Raw genomic sequence first — 20,768 nt, 5'->3', positions numbered from 1 at the left:
AATTCTGGACTTCATTTAGTTGGGAACTCTTTCTCTTCAGGTCGTGAGAGTTAGAGAACATATTCCCATTGTATTGAAGCCGCTGCCAAGGCAGAGCTGAATGCTAAGGCCAGAAGCATGTTCTTTGAACATTTGTAGTAGGTGATAGGATTAGATCCTTGCCTGCTGACTAAGCTAAACTCCCAGATGTTCTGAAAGAGGTCTGTTAGCTAGAACACAATTTTTTCTCCCTTTATTCATAAAAAAGTAAGCTGTCATTTAGAGTAATATAATATACTTCTTGTGTTGCCTGTGGACATGCCTTGAAAACTTTAGTGAGTGCCAAATCTAGGATCTCATTTTCCACTTCAAATAGATTAGTGTGCTCTGATTTTAATGCAATACCACTAGCTGCCAAATTGCTTCCAGGGTTAATACAAGCTTAGTTCTTATCAGCTGGATATTAAGCTACAGCTACTTTTCTGTCTTCATTTGATCTCATCTGAGGTGATCTTGTTGCTTCATTAATGTAAGATCAGAGAAGGTGTAGAGCAGGAGCTATGCTATGGTAGTATCTATGTTATGCTTTTCTCTTCCAGATATTGCTTTGCAATGTCCATAATCACATTGAAGATACATTTTTCCAAGCCAGATTCTTTTTTCTACTTAGATGCACCACAGCATTAATTTGAAAGCATTAATTGTTGGGTTTTTTTGTTCATTTGCATTTTATTGTATACTTTTCTCATCTACAGTATGGAAAGATGACTCACAAATACATGTAATACATTTGTTTAAATGCTTCCAGGTATAGTCTGCATTGATGAATCTATACATATTTTTCGTACTGCAAATGGAAGTAGAATGGACTGTACAAGTACAGCCAACATATTACAATATTTAAAAGTCATACAGCCAGCTGATGGAAATATACAAGGCTGAAACTCACTATAATACTCTTTCTGACACTGTTAGTGTTGTGAATGAGTCTTCTGAGGCTGTGTGTGATAATGGTAGGATCAGAAGGGGAAGGAAGAATCCTCGCGAGGGCTCGCTGGAAGATTTACATAGGAAGAGTGTCAGGGAGATAGATGAGGAAACTTCAGATGAGGATTCATTTGGGGAGTTGGAAGGGAATCCTGAGGTGGAAATGACTGTTGAGGACCCGGTGGTGGCGGAAGGGGTTGGCATTGACTGGGCACGGGCTCCGGAGGAGGAAACTGGGCCCATGGATGCTGAGGACGCAGGAGAGGCTTGGGTTTCTTCAGAAGCAGACCCCACATGGTCTGCCTGGAGGAATGAAGGCGATTCCGCAGGTGTGGACAGGGTTGGGCATAGGCAGAGTGATTTTGACTCTGATGAGGAACTTGGGACGCCTGATCCAAAGGTGTTGGCTGTTTGGAGCTCGGATTCTGATGAGGAGTTTGGGACACCTGATCCTAAGGCGTTGGTTGTTTGGACGCCCAAGGAAACCTAAATAAATTGGGGTTTTGTGGCCATTGTTGCTTGCGTGTGGCAAGGTGTTGTTGGGCGCCATTGGGTTTCCTGTATTTGATTCCGAAGACTGGCTTGGGACTTTTCAACTGATGTAAGTTTGATCCGGGTTATTCTACAACGGAGGGCTGGAACTGTGTGGGTTTTCTGTGTGGACTGCATTGTTATTACTATTTTGCATTAGCTGCTGCTCTCCGTTGTCTTGGCTCTTTGTGTTATCCTGCAACGTGGACCTCACTGTGACGACTTCACCCTTTGGACCTTGGACCGGAACTCGACTTGGCATATCTCTTCGCTCTTAAACTCGCCTTAGCATCATTCCCGTGTTCGTGGCTGACTTCTTTTGTTGACCGCTGGCTTCACCTTCGACTCCGACGCTGTTCTCCAATCCTGTTTGACTTCGGACCGGTTTGATTTCGCTACAACGCTTCGTTCCCCTGACATCTGGCTTGGCTTTCGACGCCGCAGCGGCTCGTTGCCATAGCCTCAGCGTTTTCCAACATTGTTTGCCTACGCCGCTATTGGCGAAGAACTTTTAGCCCGGTTTGGGCTTTCTTTTAGTTTTGGGCTTTTTACTGTACTTTTGGGTTTTGGGGAGGTCTTGAGCCTTTGGGAATTCTTGCCCTTGTTTATTTTGCTGTTTTGACTTTGCCTTGCAATTTTGAGCTGTTTCGGAACACTTTGGTTTTAATCCGGATTATATCTTCGGATAATCCAGATTATATTCCGGTTTGCATTTTTTGGGGTTTCTTGCTCTGAACTGTTAATTCACACTGAAGTTAAAGTGTTGTGAGCTCTCTGGACTTTGTGCTGAGCTTTTTTGAGTTATTTTTGAATAAACTATATTTATCTTACTGGCTGGTGTCTGACCTTTGACAGTTAGGTATACAGTCTATACAAGTGAACTAGCCCTACGAAGCCTGTTTTTGGTGGTCTATTCTAAGCCTATCTGTACAAATGAGGCACTGTCTAATTCCTAAAAAATTAAAGAATCTGATCATATGCTACAATGAAAGGTGCAGCAAGATCTTTTAAGAAACCCCTCTGTGTCTCTCACATCGTTTTTGGAAAATTAATCTTCACACAGTGCTGTAAAACCACCAGCAATAGTGATGGCAGGAAAATGTTCAGAGGGAACATCACTACAAATGATAATTTATGGAGAACAGGGATAGAGGATTATTGCTTTCATGTTGTCCTCGTGGGTTTACTGAAGCACGTGATATGTCATGTAAAATGCTGGAATAAACAAGCTTTGGTGTGATATACCATAGGTTATTCAACCACTCTTTCTGAGCAAGCATAGCATTAAGGTTAAGATGCTAAAAGTTAATTAACAACTCTTGTCATCATGGCTGCAAATAGGCATGCTTGTTAACAAAGTGCTTGGGCTTCTCACCTTATCCCTTTTCATTGAAGGGGTCTTGGGTAATTTATACACCCAAACATTCACACAACCATAAAATGATACATTATTTGATGGTATACTACATCTTCTTTCCCACCTTTCCATAGGTGGGTATAAGCCTTAACTTCAGCAACATTAGCAAGCAAAAAAAACCTCACAGCGGTACCATTCCAAGCAATAAATTATTAAATATTTTTTGCAGAGAGCAATTTGCTTGTGATATTTCTGGGCTTGTCATCAAAAACAGAAGTATTTACATTCTCAGTGAAGAACTGCACTTTACTACAATTGCTCATGTGTTCTATTCAGCACGTGTATTTCCTCAAAAAAGTACAGCTGAAATAATCCCAGCCAAGATCTTGGGTCTGTAACATTACCAAAACACATTTACACATTTATTTTAAAGCAAGGAATACCACAGAAATGCCAAAATTGGCACATAGCCGATGCTATTAATGCTGTCAAATGCTTTGCTGGAATGCCACCAATTATGACAAATTTATGGAACTCATATATAGGATGAGATGACAGGTAGATATGCATGTTAAAATCTGTTTTCAGTGCCAAATTCCATAAAACTTATAAACAGTTAATGGCATTTCAGCTGCACAAGACAATTGACATCATGGGCCTCCTATCAGCTTCTGGTTTACTATTACCATATCCTAAACATCAGTTCTCATATGCACAAACATGGAAATTTGGATATTATTTTAGCTTGGTTGGACTATAATTCTGGATACTAGGGTTCAAACCACTGCTCAGCCATGGGAGAACGCTTACCAAGGATCTTTCAGTTTCAAAGAAGACAAAGGCAAACTTTCCTCTGAACAAACTTTGCCAAGCAAACCACGGGAGGTTGCCCTTCAGGCAACCAGAAGTCAGAAATTACTTTAAAGCACACAAAAACAATGCTTTAGAATTCACAATTCATTAGCTCTCCTAGATTAATCTCCCCCCCCCTCTCTCTCTCTCTAACTTCACCTGCTACATATGCCTGCTTTGTCGCATGATAATATTTAGGTTTTTCATAGCGCACTTCGTTACCTCTAGTCTGAGCATATTACTTTTTCACAAATATAGACAACTCATGTAAGGCAGGTCACCATAGAATGAAAAAAGGATTGGCTTAAACCTGAGACCAAGCTTCTTGTCAAAGGCTACCCAGGCATGCTTCAGACATAGGAGAACCAAATTCTTAACCATAAGGCTAAAACAGGATCGGAAAATGGGATCATACACTCTACCAATTGCATTTACCATCCACAGAGTGATTCCCTCATATTAACTATGGTTCAAGTAAGTCTGATTCCTGTTTAAAACAGTCTTTATAACTTTTAAATAAAATACTCAAAAACCAATGTGTTACAATATCTAAGCTTAGCTTGAATACTCCTACTCAAAAATGAAGCGCACTGAATGACTTTGGGGCAGTCACCATCCCTCTGCTAACGAACATACAGGGTTATTGCGAAGATAAAGTTGGGTTGGAGAGGCCCATATATGCAACTCTTGGATTTGTTGGGGGAAAGACATGCTATACATTTAAAACAAACACAAGAGACAATGGGTAAGATTAGGAAAACAAAACTCTGGGTAGAGAGCATAGGATCTCATCACATGATTTTTCCTTAAACTTCATGATTATATCTGCACCAATTTAACCAGAAAGAAACATATTATAAAATTATTAAGAATTTATTGCATTTCCAATATGCATCAGTTGTTTAAAACATGTCTTCCCAATGAGTAGGTTGATTCACATATTCAAAGCCAAAGTATCTATATATTCTGTAAACTGAAATTTAATGGAAAAGATTCCTATGTCATGACAAAACAAACAGACCTAACCTTTAAATATATTGTGGTTATTGTAAATTTGTGTTCAAGTACAAACAAGTAACTCAAATACCTGTAATGCAAAACAAATGCAAAGAAAGCACAGAATACCAAGAGCTGCCCGTACGGCAATGGTACCATTTGGCGTCTATGCTGAGCTCGTACCGTTCCTTGCTGATAGAAGTGAGGAGCCAGTTCCAACAGCCAAGCAGACTCAATAGTTGTCACGTCCCGCATGTAATATTTTGAGGTCTGTATGACTTCATTGTAGACTACCCTAAAATGTCAAACAAAGCCATTATAAAGGGCAGACAACTAACAAAACATTTGAATATCACTCTACTTGTTTTTCATTTTAAAAAAGACCTCATCAGGTAATGATGCTTCTTACTAGATGGGATGGGATTGATTAATTTCATAATACTGGTGTTAGGCCAACTTATTTATCCTATATTTTGTTTTTGGAGGCACTGCATAATAGTGTTTTTAATATTGCTACATATACCTGTATTGTTTTTAATTTTGGAATATGTTATCTGTAAAATGCCTAGTGTTTTTTTATTTAAAAAGATACCCAGGAAATGGAAGTAATGACAAGTCATAATAACAGAATAATTGTCTATCTGATAGATGAAGCGCATGAAGGTGAGAAGAATATTTCTAATGTTTGGAACTTTTCATCTTTATGGACTGATGAAGATGGTCAGTAAAAAAAGGATTTGAACAACATCCAATTTGTTTCATATAGACAATCCCTCTCATATATTCCATAACAAGACTTGGATTACTAGGGCTTGTCAGTAAGTTTGGGATTTAATTTCCCATAGTTTATACATATTCTGGGACAAACACACATAGTGGTGATATCATACTTATGATAGTTGTATCTGCCCCAAAGACATTACTCTCCTTATCCTCCTGTAGGGATATACTAAGATCTTCAGAATGTGAAAAATAGTCATCAAAGACATTCTTCACCAGAAATAGAGTACTACTGGTCAGTACTCCCAAAACTCTTCTTCAAAAATAATGGGTATGGACAGCAAGCTCTGAATTTTGCAAGCACACTTATAGAAAAAGAGTTCAAAATCACTTCTGTGAGGATAACTCCCCTTAGAACCAAACTTCTGGTTTCCAGCATTGGGGGCAGAAAATGGCTATTTAAGCTACACATTCAATTAAAAAATGATCTGCACAGATTGATCCACTTGTAGGCTTTTCTGTGGAATCAACAGTATACGGTGCATTCTGAGGACACAATCTTCTATGTTCATCATAGTTAAATGCTATGATGAACATGCTGAATAACAAGCATGAAGCATGTTCAGGCAACAATAATTGCTCCAGGAATGCATTTTCTGCCCTGAGATCTCCTGGGAGCTGAATTAAAAAAAAACAACTCTAAGAGGCTGGAAGCTGACTTCTGGTTTTAAACAATGAGTATTTTAAAACATTAAAAGGCACAAGGCACCTCTGCAACCTGATTAAAAGGTGAGCTGCCATTCCTAAGAGCATCTTTTTTTCTTCCTTTCCTGGGAATAGAAAGGTAGAAAAAGGGTGGCCGAAGAATCTGGAGAGACACAGGGCCACAAAACCAGCTGGAGGTGTACGTTATGCAATCATCTCAACATACAGTGTTAAACTCCTTGTAGAAAAAAAATCAGTAAACTTACCAACGAGGGGGCTTCTCTGCATATAGCACTGAGGTGGGGTGGATATGAAGTTCATGGTCATCACGGATAGTCCTTGAGTGAAGAGAGTTATTTCAGATCAAATATTATAACTATTTCCTGATGTGCCACACCAAGCCAGTATAGGAGCCAGTATCCCATATAAGACACTCTTCCTCGATTATTAGCCTGATTATTGATAAGCAATTTTTCAACAATATTAACAGCAAAAGGAAATTGAGTTGGAGACATTTACAGCATTCATTTGAGTGTTTGGAATGTCCTTATTTTCTTCTTATTTACACTGACTTTGCACTTCAGAGAGATGGCAGTTCGTCTAAGAAGATGATGAATTGCTACAGATTATTTGCAGTCTGATTTGTCTCCGTCTGATGTAGCTCAGTTCACTAGAAAGTAGAGTGCCAATTTGTGTCACAGAAGAACAGTTAATCTATGATTGTAGCTGATATACAGTATCGAGGAAAGCAAATCAGATCTGTTTTTAACAGTTTTGCTTTCCTATGACCCCTTTATTGATCATAACTCTGGCCCAGGTTACCCCCACTTTTCATTTTCAATTCCACCACTATTGCAAGATTGCAATTACCTATCCCCACCCCTTTTTCATCACACTCAGGACTGAGCTATAGTAGTCACCACTATGATACTGGGATTTTCATGTACTGGGAATAAGTTTATTTTAAAAAATTACCTGTAGGCTCCTGTGGAATGAAATCTGGCTGCATTAGCAAAGAATCCAGAAACTATGCATCTTAGAACAGGATCTGGATCACCTAAAATAAATAAACAAACCCCACTGCTTTTAAGGATCTCTGTTGGCCCACAAAGGTAAATTATCTGTGATATTAGCATCATTTTAAATTCCATATTCTTAAATGAAGTGACTCATAAAATACATTTTAAAGATGCTCTTCAAATAGATTCTAAAATATCTTTTCTTTCATGTTCAGCAGATGTCTGGGCAGCCTCATCACTATGTAAAATATCAATTATTTCTTCCTATCTATAGCTGCCTTATTCAGATCTGACAAAACCAGGCATCAAAAATGCTCAAATGAGACATTACACAGAAGACAGTTACAACAACTTTTTAAAAAGATCTAACAGTTGCTTTTTTATCTGCCCTATCTCTTCTTCCAGGTTAAAAACAGCTGGAAAAGGAAGGATTTCAAATGTGCAAATATCCCATTAGATAATAGCTGAGTGTCCATGCTCCCATTCATCTACACTGCTTTTCACTAAAACAATATTTAAAAAACATATGTTACATGCCATGTAACAATGCAAACTGTTGCATTTACCCTAAGAGCTTCCTACTCTGGCCCACATTTTATGACAGAACAAAATAAAAATGTTCTGATAATCAGAGATCAAGATTTATATAATTTCAGCAGTTTTAAAATGCAGTTAGTCAACATGTGCAATTCTGAACAAAACATTTAATTGTGAACTCTGAAAAGGAACTGGGAGACATAATAGGGAATATTTTGTACCATTTTTAAAAATAATTTGCTACTTTAAATCTATATATTGGTTGACATGATGTGGCATTTTTAGACTTGTTAACTGTAAACCATTTGATAGTGAATGTGAAAGCAGGATAGTAATCCTATTAATAAACAAGAAATGTAGCTACATGGAAATTATTTCATTTACATATTTTACCATGAGTTCTGACACCTAGAACCAAAATATATAGAAGTCAGATTTATGCTAAGCACTGCATGTTTACACTGATAAGCACCTTTTTAATTAAGACAGACAAATGTTTGTCAAATTGAGTGTGTTCATTTCTTTTCAGACACCACATCATTTGGATTTCCTCCATGTAATATGTGAGTAAATAAAACATGAAGAGGGAAGCCAGACAAAGGCATGCCTATAGTATGAACAAAATGTATTCCATATTTCATGCACTGCTATATATAAATATTGCTAGCTTGGAGCTGAAAAGGAGTTACAGGTATACTGAATTCTATCAAAGTTTCCATTAATAAAAATATATCATATGTCACCAAAACAATTCAAAATCATTGTATGTTACAAGTTTCTGCTAAATGCTAAGTAAAGCAACCAATTATACAAATTGTTGTGAAAGGACATGCCAGGAATCATCAACAGAAACCATCGTCGTTTTCTATCTCATACCTTCACAGGATTTTTTTGGTACTTTGAACTTGACAAGGAGTTTTTTCAGCTGTTCTCTCACAGCTGTGGCCCTGACAAGGCCTTTGTAGTTCAAAAAATGATCCTGACACCACTGAGAACTTTTGTTGTGCTACACAGGGAGGAAAAAAAAACAACTAAACAGCAGTGGAAAAGCTGGCTTCAAAAACATTCTAGCTCTAACTTCATTCCATACATTTACCTGCCTTTACATTATAGACGGGGGAAGCAGAACATAACAGCCCCAAATCTGTACACAATATGGCAAAGATGCGTCTAAAATAGTCTAACCCTGAACTTCCTTGCCCAGGAAAGCCAGAATGGCCTCTTCTCTGCTGTCCTTCTTGTGGCAGGCTTAAAACCTTTTTATTCAGACAGGCTTTTGAAGAAGGTTTTTAAGATCAAGTCAGGGGGTACTATGGTTTTAATTAGTTTTTAAACAGTTTTTATGGATTTTAACTGTAAATGTTTTAATACCATTGGTATTTAATTCTTTTTTAACATTTGTATATTTGTAGATTCTAAATTGAATTGAAAGGTATAAACATAATAATAATAATAATAATAATAATAATAATAATAATAATAATAACAATGTGAAATCCAGCATGTCTATCTTGTTTGCTGTGTCATACAATAAAATAATAAAAATAATAATAATAATAACCACAACACCACCAACAAAAACAACCCTCTCAGCAATAAGAGATGAAGTCTGAGACCAAAATTTGCAAAAGACACTTTGATATGCAACACTGGAAGTCTCGTGATTCATTTAGTGCTATCAAATATCAAAATTTTCTGCAATCTGAATCTAAATTCCATTTGACAAAGCCACTATAAATGAGGGCGTACTACACTCAAGACACTACATTAATCAGAAACAGTGCATGTGTGCCAAACATATCTGCAAGCAAGCGTTCTAGAAATCATGGGACTGCTGACAGCACAAGGATTGTGTTGAGTTTGAGAATCCTAGTCCCTAAATGAAGGAGATACACTTATATCAACATAGTCACATGGCTTGCTGCAAAAGATTTTAAGTCACAAAGGACCAAGCAGGACTTTAAGTGTTTTGGATTAAAACAGAACTTCCATCAAAACTTGCACTGGATTCGCTTAGCCTTCAACACACAGCTAGTCTCTATGTTGGATCATTCTCTAAGACTCTCATAAGCTGAACTGAAGATTTAAAAGCAGGCCTCATTTGTCTCTTGTGCTTTAGTTTGATGCTTACTTTGATAAAAGCTTCATAGACATTAAGCATAGTCAGATGGTCACCCTCTTCAACAGCAAATTTTCTATGTTCTCTGATCTGAAAAGGAGAAATGATTACAAACTTGTATACAGAGTCCTTTTAGAAAAAGACCACACAGTTCTACTTGTCTATGGAACTACAGTAGAGTTCCGGTTATCTGACTTCTGCTTATTTGACACACCGTATTATTCGAGGCACTGGCTTCTCACCCCTCCCCATGGGTGCCCGGTGCTTGGAGAGGCCCCATGCAAGTGGCTGCCTGGAAAAACACTGTTTCTCTATGCAGCAAGGCTCCAAGCTGGGGGCTTGGCAAGGAGGGAAGGGACTTTTGCACACCATGCATGGAGGAGCCCCTCCAAGGGATTCAGAGGGGAAGGCCAAACTCGAGAGGCACCCTTTGAGCTACTTCTGAGGCAGACACAGCGGCAGCCATGAGCGCGGTGGTGGTGGCTTCCTCCCGCGTCTCCTCGCAGCTCTGCGCCCTCTTCCATATGGAAACCCCCCCCCCCCTCGCACCATCCGTTGTCTCAGAGCAGCTGGTGGGAGCCTCCAAGTTCCTCAAAGGTGAGCAAGCGAGGCACGGGGAGAATAAAACTTCCACTGAGCTCTCCTTCAGAGCCTGCCTCCCTCAAGGCACCTGCCCATCACCTCCAGAGAGAGAAGTTTCAGAAGTAGCTCAAAGGGTGCCTCTCGAATTTGGCCTTCCCCTATGCACTCCCTGGAGGGGCTCCTCCATGCAAGGTGTGCAAAAGTCCCTTCCCTCCATGCCAAGCCTCCGGCTTGGATAATAGGACCTCCCTATTATCCCATAGTTCTGGTTATCCGTCATTTGTTCCGCCCCTTTATGTCAGATAACCGGAACTCTACTGTACATAAATTTAAGAAATATGTGAATCCTTCTGACTTTTACAAAAGCTTGGTACAAAAATATTTAATACATTGCAGCATAGTTTCAACTTGGATAAATGTGGTATGTTTTGTATAATGTGAAATTATTCTGACTTATTTGACTATTTTCCTTCCCTCACACCCTGAAAGCAAGCAATGCATTTGTTTAGGGGAAAATAGGTACTGGTTTCCCCCTCTCTATCCTGCAAATATATGCAAAGGAGTAACAATTTTAAAAACAACCATATTTAGACACAAATTATAAAAAACAAAGGGCAAAGTAGAGGATACAAACAACTAAATTTGAAGGTGTAGAAATGATATTAGCCAAAAACATGCTAGGCCTGCTAAACAAAAATTTTCAGATTTCTTAAACAGTGCATTTCATGGAATGAACTCAACAACAAGAGCATGATTTCCATATCTTCATATTCACTATAGATGAATTGAGACATAAGATATGCAAAAAAGCTGGCTAATATCTGAGTGCTGGTGGGACCTTTTTGGAGGAGATTGTCTTTTAAGTCTATAATCCCAAATTGTTTTGGGCTTTCAAGATAAAAATAAATTATTTTGAATTGAACAAAGAGAAAGACATATTAAAGGGAAAAAGCATGCCCTAAGAACTCAGCTCTTCAAGGATTCAGCTGCAGGCTTTGTATCAGATGATGTTTTCATACATTATGTGTTGCATGAACCCAACTCTGACATTCTGGTAATCTGAACATGTGCACCCGTGATTAAGGCTATGTCCTCCCAAAAATGGGTGCAGCTGGCATGCAAGCCTAAGATAGGTAAAAGCATTCAGTATTACACCTGAATATCCAGGATCAGAAACCTACCTTAATGTTATATGTAAACTTTCAAGAGATATAGCAAAACGAAAAGGCTGAATCCCTGACATTGGATTAGCAGTTAAAATTTAGGCTAAACTTCAGGTTTAAAGTTTAAATTTAAACTGATTATGCATTTTTTAATTGAAAAGTGAACAAGTCTCAGTTTATCTCATGTTACAGGCTGAATCATTACAACACAGTCAAGCTTCTCAAATGTAATTATAGATGTAGTCAACAAGATGAATTTAAACAAGATATTCATCTTTCCAAAAGAACTGGAAGAGACTCAACATAATGTCTTTGAGTATATAAACAACACTTACAGCTTGTGACTTCTGGTTTGGAGGAATTATAAAGATATTCTGGATTTGCATCATGGCCGCAATGCTCAGGATCTCTTGGGAGCAACCAAAATTCCCTGCAGAATGATCAGAAGGGTGGGAGAAACTTCACTTTCTCACTGCTAAATACTGATACTCTGAAGAGTACAATGTAGTTCACATACTCACCTGGTTAAAGCTATATTAGCAGATAACCTGTAGTACCCTTTATTCAGAAGTCCAAAACCCAAAGCTTTGTGCATCTGGCCACTCACTTCTACCTTTGGGGAAAGGGGAACAGGCACACATCCAGCACCTGTTCAGCTGTGAGAGTGGAATAACTCCATTGGTTGCTGCCCGTATCCATAACAGAGAGAATTTGGGGGCAGGGGGGAAGATAGATTGTCCTCCTCCTTCCTGGCTACTTTACTTAAACAAGAGAGTGTGTGCTGATACCCAGCAAAGCACTTGGCATATCTGCTTTTTCTAGAGGCCTCATGTAAGCTGAGCCCTCCCTCTTCTCTTTCCCCCAACAGGGCTCCTTGAGAAAAAAAACTCAGCTGGCACCAGCCCTCCTTTTTTCATAGAAAATGTGTATGTGTATTCTAAAATACTGAAATCCAAAAACTTCCCATTTCTAGCTTGTCCTATCACGAAGGTGTAGAAACAAACATTTAAAAATTAGATAGACTCATGCCATTAATATCAAGTGAGATGGATAAGACAAAACGATGGCTAAACTTTCTATTATGACTGCAATCCCCTCTACTACACTTAATACTATTGTACAGATTCCCTTAACATTTTTGGCAGATGAAAGGACTGAAATGGGAACATGGGTTACCAGAGTCCCATATATATCATGGGCAATCTCCCAAAAGTCAACCTGAAAGAACAAATGGTGCAAGTATTGATTAATAACTGCAACAAACAAAGGAGGAGGATTAAGTCAGAATTTACTCAATAAATTGCAGCTGTCACCACTTCAGGCATTTCTTGGCTTTCATTTTGGAAAGAAGTCACAAGTGGAGTGCTGCAGGGTTCCGTCCTGTTCAACATCTTTATTAATGACTTAGACGAAGGGTTAGAAGGCACGATCATCAAGTTTGCAGACGACACCAAACTGGGAGAGATAGTCAACACTCCAGAAGAAAGGAGCAGAATTCAAAACGATCTTGACAGACTAGAGAGATGGGCCGAAACTAACAAAATGAAGTTCAACAGGGACAAATGCAAGATACTTCACTTCGGCAGAAAAAATGGAATGCAAAGATACAGAATGGGGGACACCTGGCTAGACAGCAGTACATGTGAAAAAAATCTTGGAGTCCTTGTGGACAACAAGTTAAACATGAGCCAGCAATGTGATGCGGCTACTAAGAAAGCCAATGGGATTCTGGCCTTCATCAATAGGGGTATAGCGTCTAGATCCAGGGAAGTCATGCTCCCCCTCTATTCTGCCTTGGTCAGACCACACCTGGAATACTGCGTCCAATTCTGGCACCACAGTTGAAGGGAGATGTTGACAAGCTGGAAAGCGTTCAGAGGAGGGCAAGTAAAAGTCCCCTTGGGTGAGAAAGGCGGGGTATAAATGTTATTATTATTATTATTGTAAATAAGTAAATAAAATGATCAAAGGTCTGGAGAACAAGCCCTATGAGGAGAGGCTTAAAGAACTGGGCATGTTTAGCCTGCAAAAGGGAAGGCTGAGAGGAGACATGATAGCCATGTATAAATATGTGAGGGAAAGTCATAGGGAGGAGGGAGCAAGCTTGTTTTCTGCAGCCCTGCAGACTAGGACACGGAACAATGGCTTCAAACTACAGGAAAGGAGATTCCACCTGAACATCCTCACAGTGAGAGCTGTTCAGCAGTGGAACTCTCTTCCCCAGACTGTGGTGGAGGCTCCTTCTTTGGAGGCTTTTACACAGAGGCTGGATGGCCATCTGTCGGGGGTGCTTTGAATGCAATTTCCTGCTTCTTGGCAGGGGGTTGGACTGGATGGCCCATGAGGTCTCTTCCAACTCTACGATTCTATAATTTCTATAATTCTATTTGTAGTATGGACTAAGGCCCCTTCCACACAACTGAATAAAATCCCACATTATCTGCGTTGAACTGGAATATATAGCAGTATGGACTCAGATAACCCAATTCAAAGCAGATATTGTGGGATTTTTCTGCCTTGATATTTTGGATTATATGGCTGTGTGGAAGGGCCCTTAAAGGAAGCATAGTCTCTTTAGTTCTGCTTCCTTTTCTCCTACATTCTACCACCATGATACAAGCATGATCCAAATATCTACTATTAAGGAAAGCTAAACAGCAAATACCGTATATACTCGAAGATAAGCCGAGTTTTTCAGCCCTTATTTATAAGCTGAAAAAGCCTCTCCCGGCTTATATTCGGGAGACCACAGTATGTTTTCTTTTCCAAAACCTCCCTTCTTCGATTCTCCTCCCAGGCTGGTTATCTTATTTTTTTTTTGAGGGAGAGAGACAGAGACAAGAAGCGAATGTTTTCAAAAGCGAAAGGAGAATGTGAGAGAAACAATTGCAAGCCAGATTGCATGGGTAGAAGGGGAAGGAAAAAAGATATTCTTGCAAATTTGGACGATTCATTACTATTATTATTATTATTACTACTGCTATTATTGCAAGAACATTTGAGTTCAAAGGGAGGGAAGGAGGGAAAAGAAAGCAACAGAAGGTGTGTATTTCTTTTTATTCCTAAGGAAACAAAAATGAGGTGTGTTTTTTGGGAGGGGGAGAGAAGTTTTAAAAAGCCTTTTCTGGCTACTTTTAGAGTTTGAAAAAGGGAGAAAGAAAAGAGGTGGGAAAGGGCAAGAGAAAAGAGGACAAAGTTGTTTTTAGGGGGGCTTTGCTTGCATTTCTTCCTTGGGTAAATGCATGCCCCACAGCTTCTAAATATTTATATAGATGTTCCCCCTACAAATACATTAATATATGAATTTTCCCCTCATATGTTTACAGGTCTTTGCAAATCCTATGTAAATATAGATAACTAGAGATTTCCATGTATCTGTATATCTGTTCCTATATGTATACATTAATTTTATATATGAATTTTATATGAATTTTACCCTCACGTTTGCAAGTGCAGAGGGAAAATGTGTGTGTGCGCACGTACACACACAAATGTCTAGATAGATATAAACATTGATAAATAGGGCTTGCAAATATTGCAGGAGGAAAATGCACATAGAGGATTTGCAAAGGTTTCAGGGGGAAATACACATGTGAAATTAGTATATATAATGATAGATCTATATCTAGCTCTGCATTGTTTATGTAGGCATTATATGTTTGCCTGTTACTATGTTGGAAGCTGGCCTGAGTCCCCAGGGGGAGATACATAGGGCAGGGTACAAAGGAAGTTGTTGTTGTTGATGATGATGATGATTATAAAGTTATTGTTGCTTTTTCCACTTATAGAGTTAGTTTACTGTTTTTCTTTGAAATACAGTAAATATTCAAAACATTTAACCGACTGATGCCTCACTTAATGTCATTTTATTGGTATCTAATTTTATTTTTGAAATTTACCAGTAGCTGCTGCATTTCCCACCCTCGGCTTATACTCGAGTCAATAAGTTTTCCCAGTTTTTTTGTGGTAAAATTAGGTGCCTCGGCTTATATTCGGGTCGGCTTATACTCGAGTATATACGGTAATCCCTTTTGTTGAAAAATGCCTTCCAGAGCACTCTTACAATCTAATTATCAGAAATTAACTACATGAAGAGTGAATTGAAAGAATGTATTTTTGGAATTACCTGATTCCAGAAGCATCTTAGCAAACATAGGATTCAAAGGAAACTCTGCTATCCTAATTCCAAGAGGTTCAGTAAGACGACAATATTTATCAAGCCCTGGAGGAGAAGAAAATGCTAAACATAAATTCTGATGACCCAACAAGGGGGTTATAACATACTTTGAAATGAACTTATTATACATGTGTTAGAAGCATGATTCTCTGCACATAAATCATTTTTTTACAATAATGAAAATTAAACAATCTTACCTCCTAATGCATAGAGTAGCTCCAAAGCTTGTACCATTGACTGAGCAGGTGGAGGCTGGAAGAAAAAGAAATAACAGTTTGCTCTGCCAACTGTAAAGACATCCATTCAATTTGATTCATTTTTACTTCATAAAGCACATGGACCTTTAGACAGTTTGTAGATAAACACATGTTGTTTCTTTCAGTTGCATGGAATGGTTTATGATAAATAGGAATGAATATTTTATATAGTACTAGAAGTAGTACTATGTTATTACAAGTAATAATACATGTATGACTTTAATGTTCTGAAACAAAATCCAGAAGTATAATATGAGAACTCACAATTTGTCTGCAAGAATAAATCTAGTAGAAGTTAAAGTTTAAGTTGCCTGATCTATAATTCATATTTTAAAGATAATGAACAGGATATATTGAGTGTTCATACAAGAAAAGATAAACAAAACAGTGACTATTATTTTAAACGTAGTATTCTGTAAACTTGATGAAAAAAACTGCTAGGAATTACATGTATGCTCATGGGAAGTAGACATGAAGATCTTCCGGTGTGACCTAGCTGCTGGTCTTGGAGCTAAGACAATTTACATCTTTTAAATAAATAATTAAAACAGAGCAGATTTGCATGGAATTATAAATATACTTTATTAAATTGCATATGACAACTGTGGAATGTAAAAGACACAAGAGATGGAGTACTGCAGAAATCACAAATATGTACTCATATTTTGTCTAGTGACTTGACAAAAGACACTGTGTTTCCCCTAAAATAAGACACTGTCTTATATTATTTTTTTTGGTCCTAAAGACATGCTAGGTCTTACTTTCGGGGGAGGTCTTATTTTGCTCTCTTCACCACCACCACGCCTGCGGCATGAAGGAGAAGGAGTGAAAGGCGTGCGCCTTTCCCTCTTCTCCTTCGCCTTTCTCAGAGAAAGAGAGAGCCATCGCCACCCAGGAAGGAGAAGAAGGGCTCCTCCTTCTCCTTCCCGGGTGGCGAAAGGGGCTGCTGCCGCCTGAGTACAGACAGAAGAAGGGCTCCTCCTTCTCCTTCCCAGGTGGGAAACAGGGTTGTCGCTGCTGGGGAAGGCGAAGGAGGGCTCCTCCTTTGCCTTCCCATCACTGCTGGGTAAGCGCCTTCCCTTCTTCTTTGGCTCCTTCTTCCTAGGTCTTACTTTCGGGGGGGGGGGGGGGGGAAGGTGTCTTATATTAGGCAATTCCCCCCCCCCCAATCTCTACTAGATCTTATGTTATGGGGATGTCTTATTTTCGGGGAAACACGGTAAATAAGAAGGCAAGGGATTTGATATCCGTAAAAAGGGAATGTGTAGAAGGACATGGGGAATTTTTTTTTCTATGTCAGGAGGGACTTGAGAAACTGCAAGTCGCTTCTGGTGTGAGAGAATTGGTCGTATGCAAAGACGTTGCCCAGAGGACACCTGGATTTTTTTATGATTTATGATCCTTGTGGGAAGCTTCTCTCATGTCCCCACATGGGGAGCTGGAGCTGACAGAGGGAGCTCATCCAAGGTCTCCCGGGATTCAAACTGGCAACCTTCAGGTCAGCAACCCAACCTTCAAGTCAGCACTCCTGCCAGCACAAGAATTTAACCCATTGTGCCAAATTATATTTCACCTAATACCTTTTCAAAAAGAAATGTGATCTTTCTAGAAGTCAGAAAACAAAAATCCATCTCTTCTACCTGTATGCATTCACCCATACAGGATTCCTGTTGAGTTATGGAAAGCAATTAAATGCAAGTGTCTCTTTATCTGTGTTGTTTAACATAGAAGAGAATGCTATGTAGGTGGCCAAATAAAAGAAGAACAACTTTTGACGTCCTTGAAATGTGGCTTGTACTGTGGAAGAATATGGAAACCAAACTATACAAGATAAACAGTTAAACAAGAGTCTCGTACTTACTGAAAGGAAGGGGAACCTCAGCACATTGTCAATTCCTAAAGCTTTGAGCTGCAAGATGACTGGTGCTAGGTTACTGCGCTGCATCTCAGGAATGGTGGATTGTGGCAACTTCTCAAAATCTTCTTCTGTTAAGAGTGAATAAAACTATTAAGCCATCGATCCATTAAAGCTATATGCATTCATTCTACTATAAAGAACAAAAAAGTTCATGCAAAAACAAAGAAGCATTTGAAGTGATACAATTTTATTTAGTAGGGTGGTCACAAGACATCTCCAAGATAATTTTGTAGAAATTGAATCATGAAGGGGTTGGGCACTTTGTTGAGTTGACTGCAAAGGTGATCCAGGGTGTTTGGCAGAGCACAGGAATGAAAAACAAGGAAAGGAATCTACCATCTGCACAGAAAAACAGTTTGGTTAATGAAGTATGGCTTAAATCCTGAAACCCACAAACAGAAGGCAACTGTACTATCCAGATAGGAAGACCAACATTAACAATTCCCTTGAGCGATCTAAAGGGTTTGAATTTTAGGATATTTAATATGGGAGAATAAGGCAGACAGCTTGGTAAATCTTTTAGGATGTTCCTCTCTTCTCTCACTCTCTCTCTCTCATACTCCCCCACATCCACACAAACTCTCAAGGATAAATAGTCTTTACAGTTAGGTGCATTCCTATCATACTTTTGTATGTAAGGAATGAAACATCTTAGAGCCTATATACTTTGTAAGGAATTGTAGAATGCTGTACAGTGAGTATCTGAGCAGATATAATCAACTCTATGAAGTATGGACTTCAATTAGAAATGGCATAGCAGGTAAGCTATTTAAAAGACTACTTACCTTTTCGAGTCTAACATTGGATTATATAGTATCTCAAATTTCTGTTTATCTACACATTCCCCTACTGAGAGTTACTGTTGACTGGTTGTCTGTTATCAGTCTGTTTGCTGACAAGCTCTACTCATCTTTCATACTCAACCAATAAGACAGGGTTTGTAATAATCCCTTTGTTCCAGGTCAGCCATTATCGAACTGGAAATGAGGTTATATTTTTGTATGAGGCCACTCTTTAACCAATCATGCAACCCTTTAGCTGCTCATCATTATTCTGGCTAGTCAGTGTCAGGTGATTGTATCATGTAGTACTTGGCATGATTAAGGATAATAGTACCAATTAATGACACTTTTCCGGTGTTCAATTTTTTTTGTAATTTGACTACTCTCCCTTTCTTTATCTAATATTTACACTTAGATTGTTAATACTTAGATGACCAAATTCCCAGAAATTGCTTCCTTATACACTTATTAACTCTATACACAAGTCATAAGATATAATTATTTGTCCTATATATGAAATTTTGCAAAATATGCAGAGCCTTAAATTTTGAAAGATATACACAAAATATAATATACTCAATAAGAACTGCACTATAAAATGTGTTTACTTTATTAAAAACATATTACAAAACCTATAAACCTATAATAATATTTTTAAATAACAGCATATCTATTACATAAATCTTATTAAGAGAGGATGATACTTTTTAATTGCCCCAAAGACACCCACATAATTTTTAAGCGTACTACCACCAGCAAAAGAGCACATCCTCACCTGTGTAAAGTCTGTAGCATTTTCCTGAATGGTTCCGGCCTGCACGACCCGCCCTCTGATTAGCCGAGGCTTTTGATACTGGTACAACCACAAGGCATTCAATTGCTGTTTTTGGGTTATACGCACGGAGCTTCACAAAGCCACAGTCAATCACAAATGAAATGCCATTGATTGTGATAGATGTTTCTGCAATATTAGTAGCCACTATGACCTGAAATATCCATAGAAAACCAGTCTGTTTTGAGCTCACTGTATGCAGTGATTACTAAGCTTGAGAAAACATCCAATAATGCTTTTCCAATGAGTTCCATTAAAGAAAAGAATTGTTGCAAAGAACACAACTTTTAAAAAGTAGGATGTAAAATTAGAACAATCATGGTCACAAATTCATACCGCCTGGTAACTGGCAAGAATGATACACTAAAAAAATCAAAGTAATTTCACTAAGTCTTCACTACATCCCCATATCTTAGTTAATAAGTTATTAAATTATACATATCATTCAAAACATGCATAAAACACCTCTGAGGGAAGGTCAGTAAGCACTACAGTGGGCCCCTGGTATCCACTGAGGTTTTGTTCTAGGATCCCATCATGGATACCAAAATACATGGATGTTCAAATCCCACTATATACAATGGCTTAGTAAAATGATATCCCTTGTATAAAATGACAAAATCAAGTTTTGTTTTGGGGATTTTTAAAAAGGTTGTACATTGCTGATACAGTTGATACAGAATTCATAGATACAGAGAGCCAACTATAATCTGGAAACAATGCTGCAAAATTGAGTCCACATGTAATTTACTGGAAGCATGAGCAACTTCATTGTCAGACAGGAATACAAACTGCTGTTTTTTTATTTTTAAACTGTTCTCATTCAGTTTAATTGAGGGCAGATTTTTGCTATAATGTTTAAAACAAAAGTGCATAACATTCCAATATTTTTAAAAGATAAAAGAAAACAAAAATAGCTATAAATACATTTGTGGGGGTATCATAGGGGACAATTTTCAATTTTAACTACATAACCAGATTCATGTTGGGTCAAACCAAATGTTTATCTAGTCCAGCATCCTATTACCCACAGCAGTCAAGCTATCTTTTACACATTCAGCATTTCTAGGAGAGTGGTGTAGTAGATGAGTACCTCTGAACAACATAAAAGGAAACAAAATTGCTGTAACTGTCAAATAGAATGACAGGAACAGTATGGAGAGGTTGACAGTATGGAGAGGTTGTTGTGGTATACCTTTAAGTGATCTCTGACTATGGTGAAACTAAGGCGAACCTAACATATGGTTTTCAGAAG

The 20,768-nt window shown here is 38.4% G+C and overlaps 1 protein-coding gene across 4 annotated transcripts in view; it reads right to left on the bottom strand.

Moving 5' to 3' along the window:
- dhx35 (DEAH-box helicase 35) overlaps positions 1 to 20,768 on the bottom strand; it is a 51,267-nt gene that overhangs the window by 4,215 nt on the left and 26,284 nt on the right. For 2 of the 4 annotated variants that reach the window (XM_062978855.1, XM_062978856.1), the window contains 10 exons: positions 19,457 to 19,667; positions 17,843 to 17,967; positions 15,922 to 15,976; positions 15,674 to 15,769; positions 11,883 to 11,977; positions 9,815 to 9,892; positions 8,560 to 8,689; positions 7,103 to 7,184; positions 6,394 to 6,465; positions 4,794 to 4,997 (listed from right to left, as the gene is read on the bottom strand). In XM_062978855.1, coding sequence (XP_062834925.1) covers positions 4,794 to 4,997; positions 6,394 to 6,465; positions 7,103 to 7,184; positions 8,560 to 8,689; positions 9,815 to 9,892; positions 11,883 to 11,977; positions 15,674 to 15,769; positions 15,922 to 15,976; positions 17,843 to 17,967; positions 19,457 to 19,667 — 1,148 coding nt within the window. The remainder of the gene's footprint in view (positions 1 to 4,793; positions 4,998 to 6,393; positions 6,466 to 7,102; positions 7,185 to 8,559; positions 8,690 to 9,814; positions 9,893 to 11,882; positions 11,978 to 15,673; positions 15,770 to 15,921; positions 15,977 to 17,842; positions 17,968 to 19,456; positions 19,668 to 20,768) is intronic. The other 2 variants (XM_008110056.3, XM_003220592.4) reach the window with 1 other exon arrangement.

The sequence above is a fragment of the Anolis carolinensis genome, chromosome 4, assembly GCF_035594765.1.
Source record: "Anolis carolinensis isolate JA03-04 chromosome 4, rAnoCar3.1.pri, whole genome shotgun sequence".
Classification (NCBI taxonomy): Eukaryota; Metazoa; Chordata; class Lepidosauria; order Squamata; family Dactyloidae; genus Anolis; species Anolis carolinensis.
This window is presented reverse-complemented; position numbering and strand designations above follow the sequence as displayed.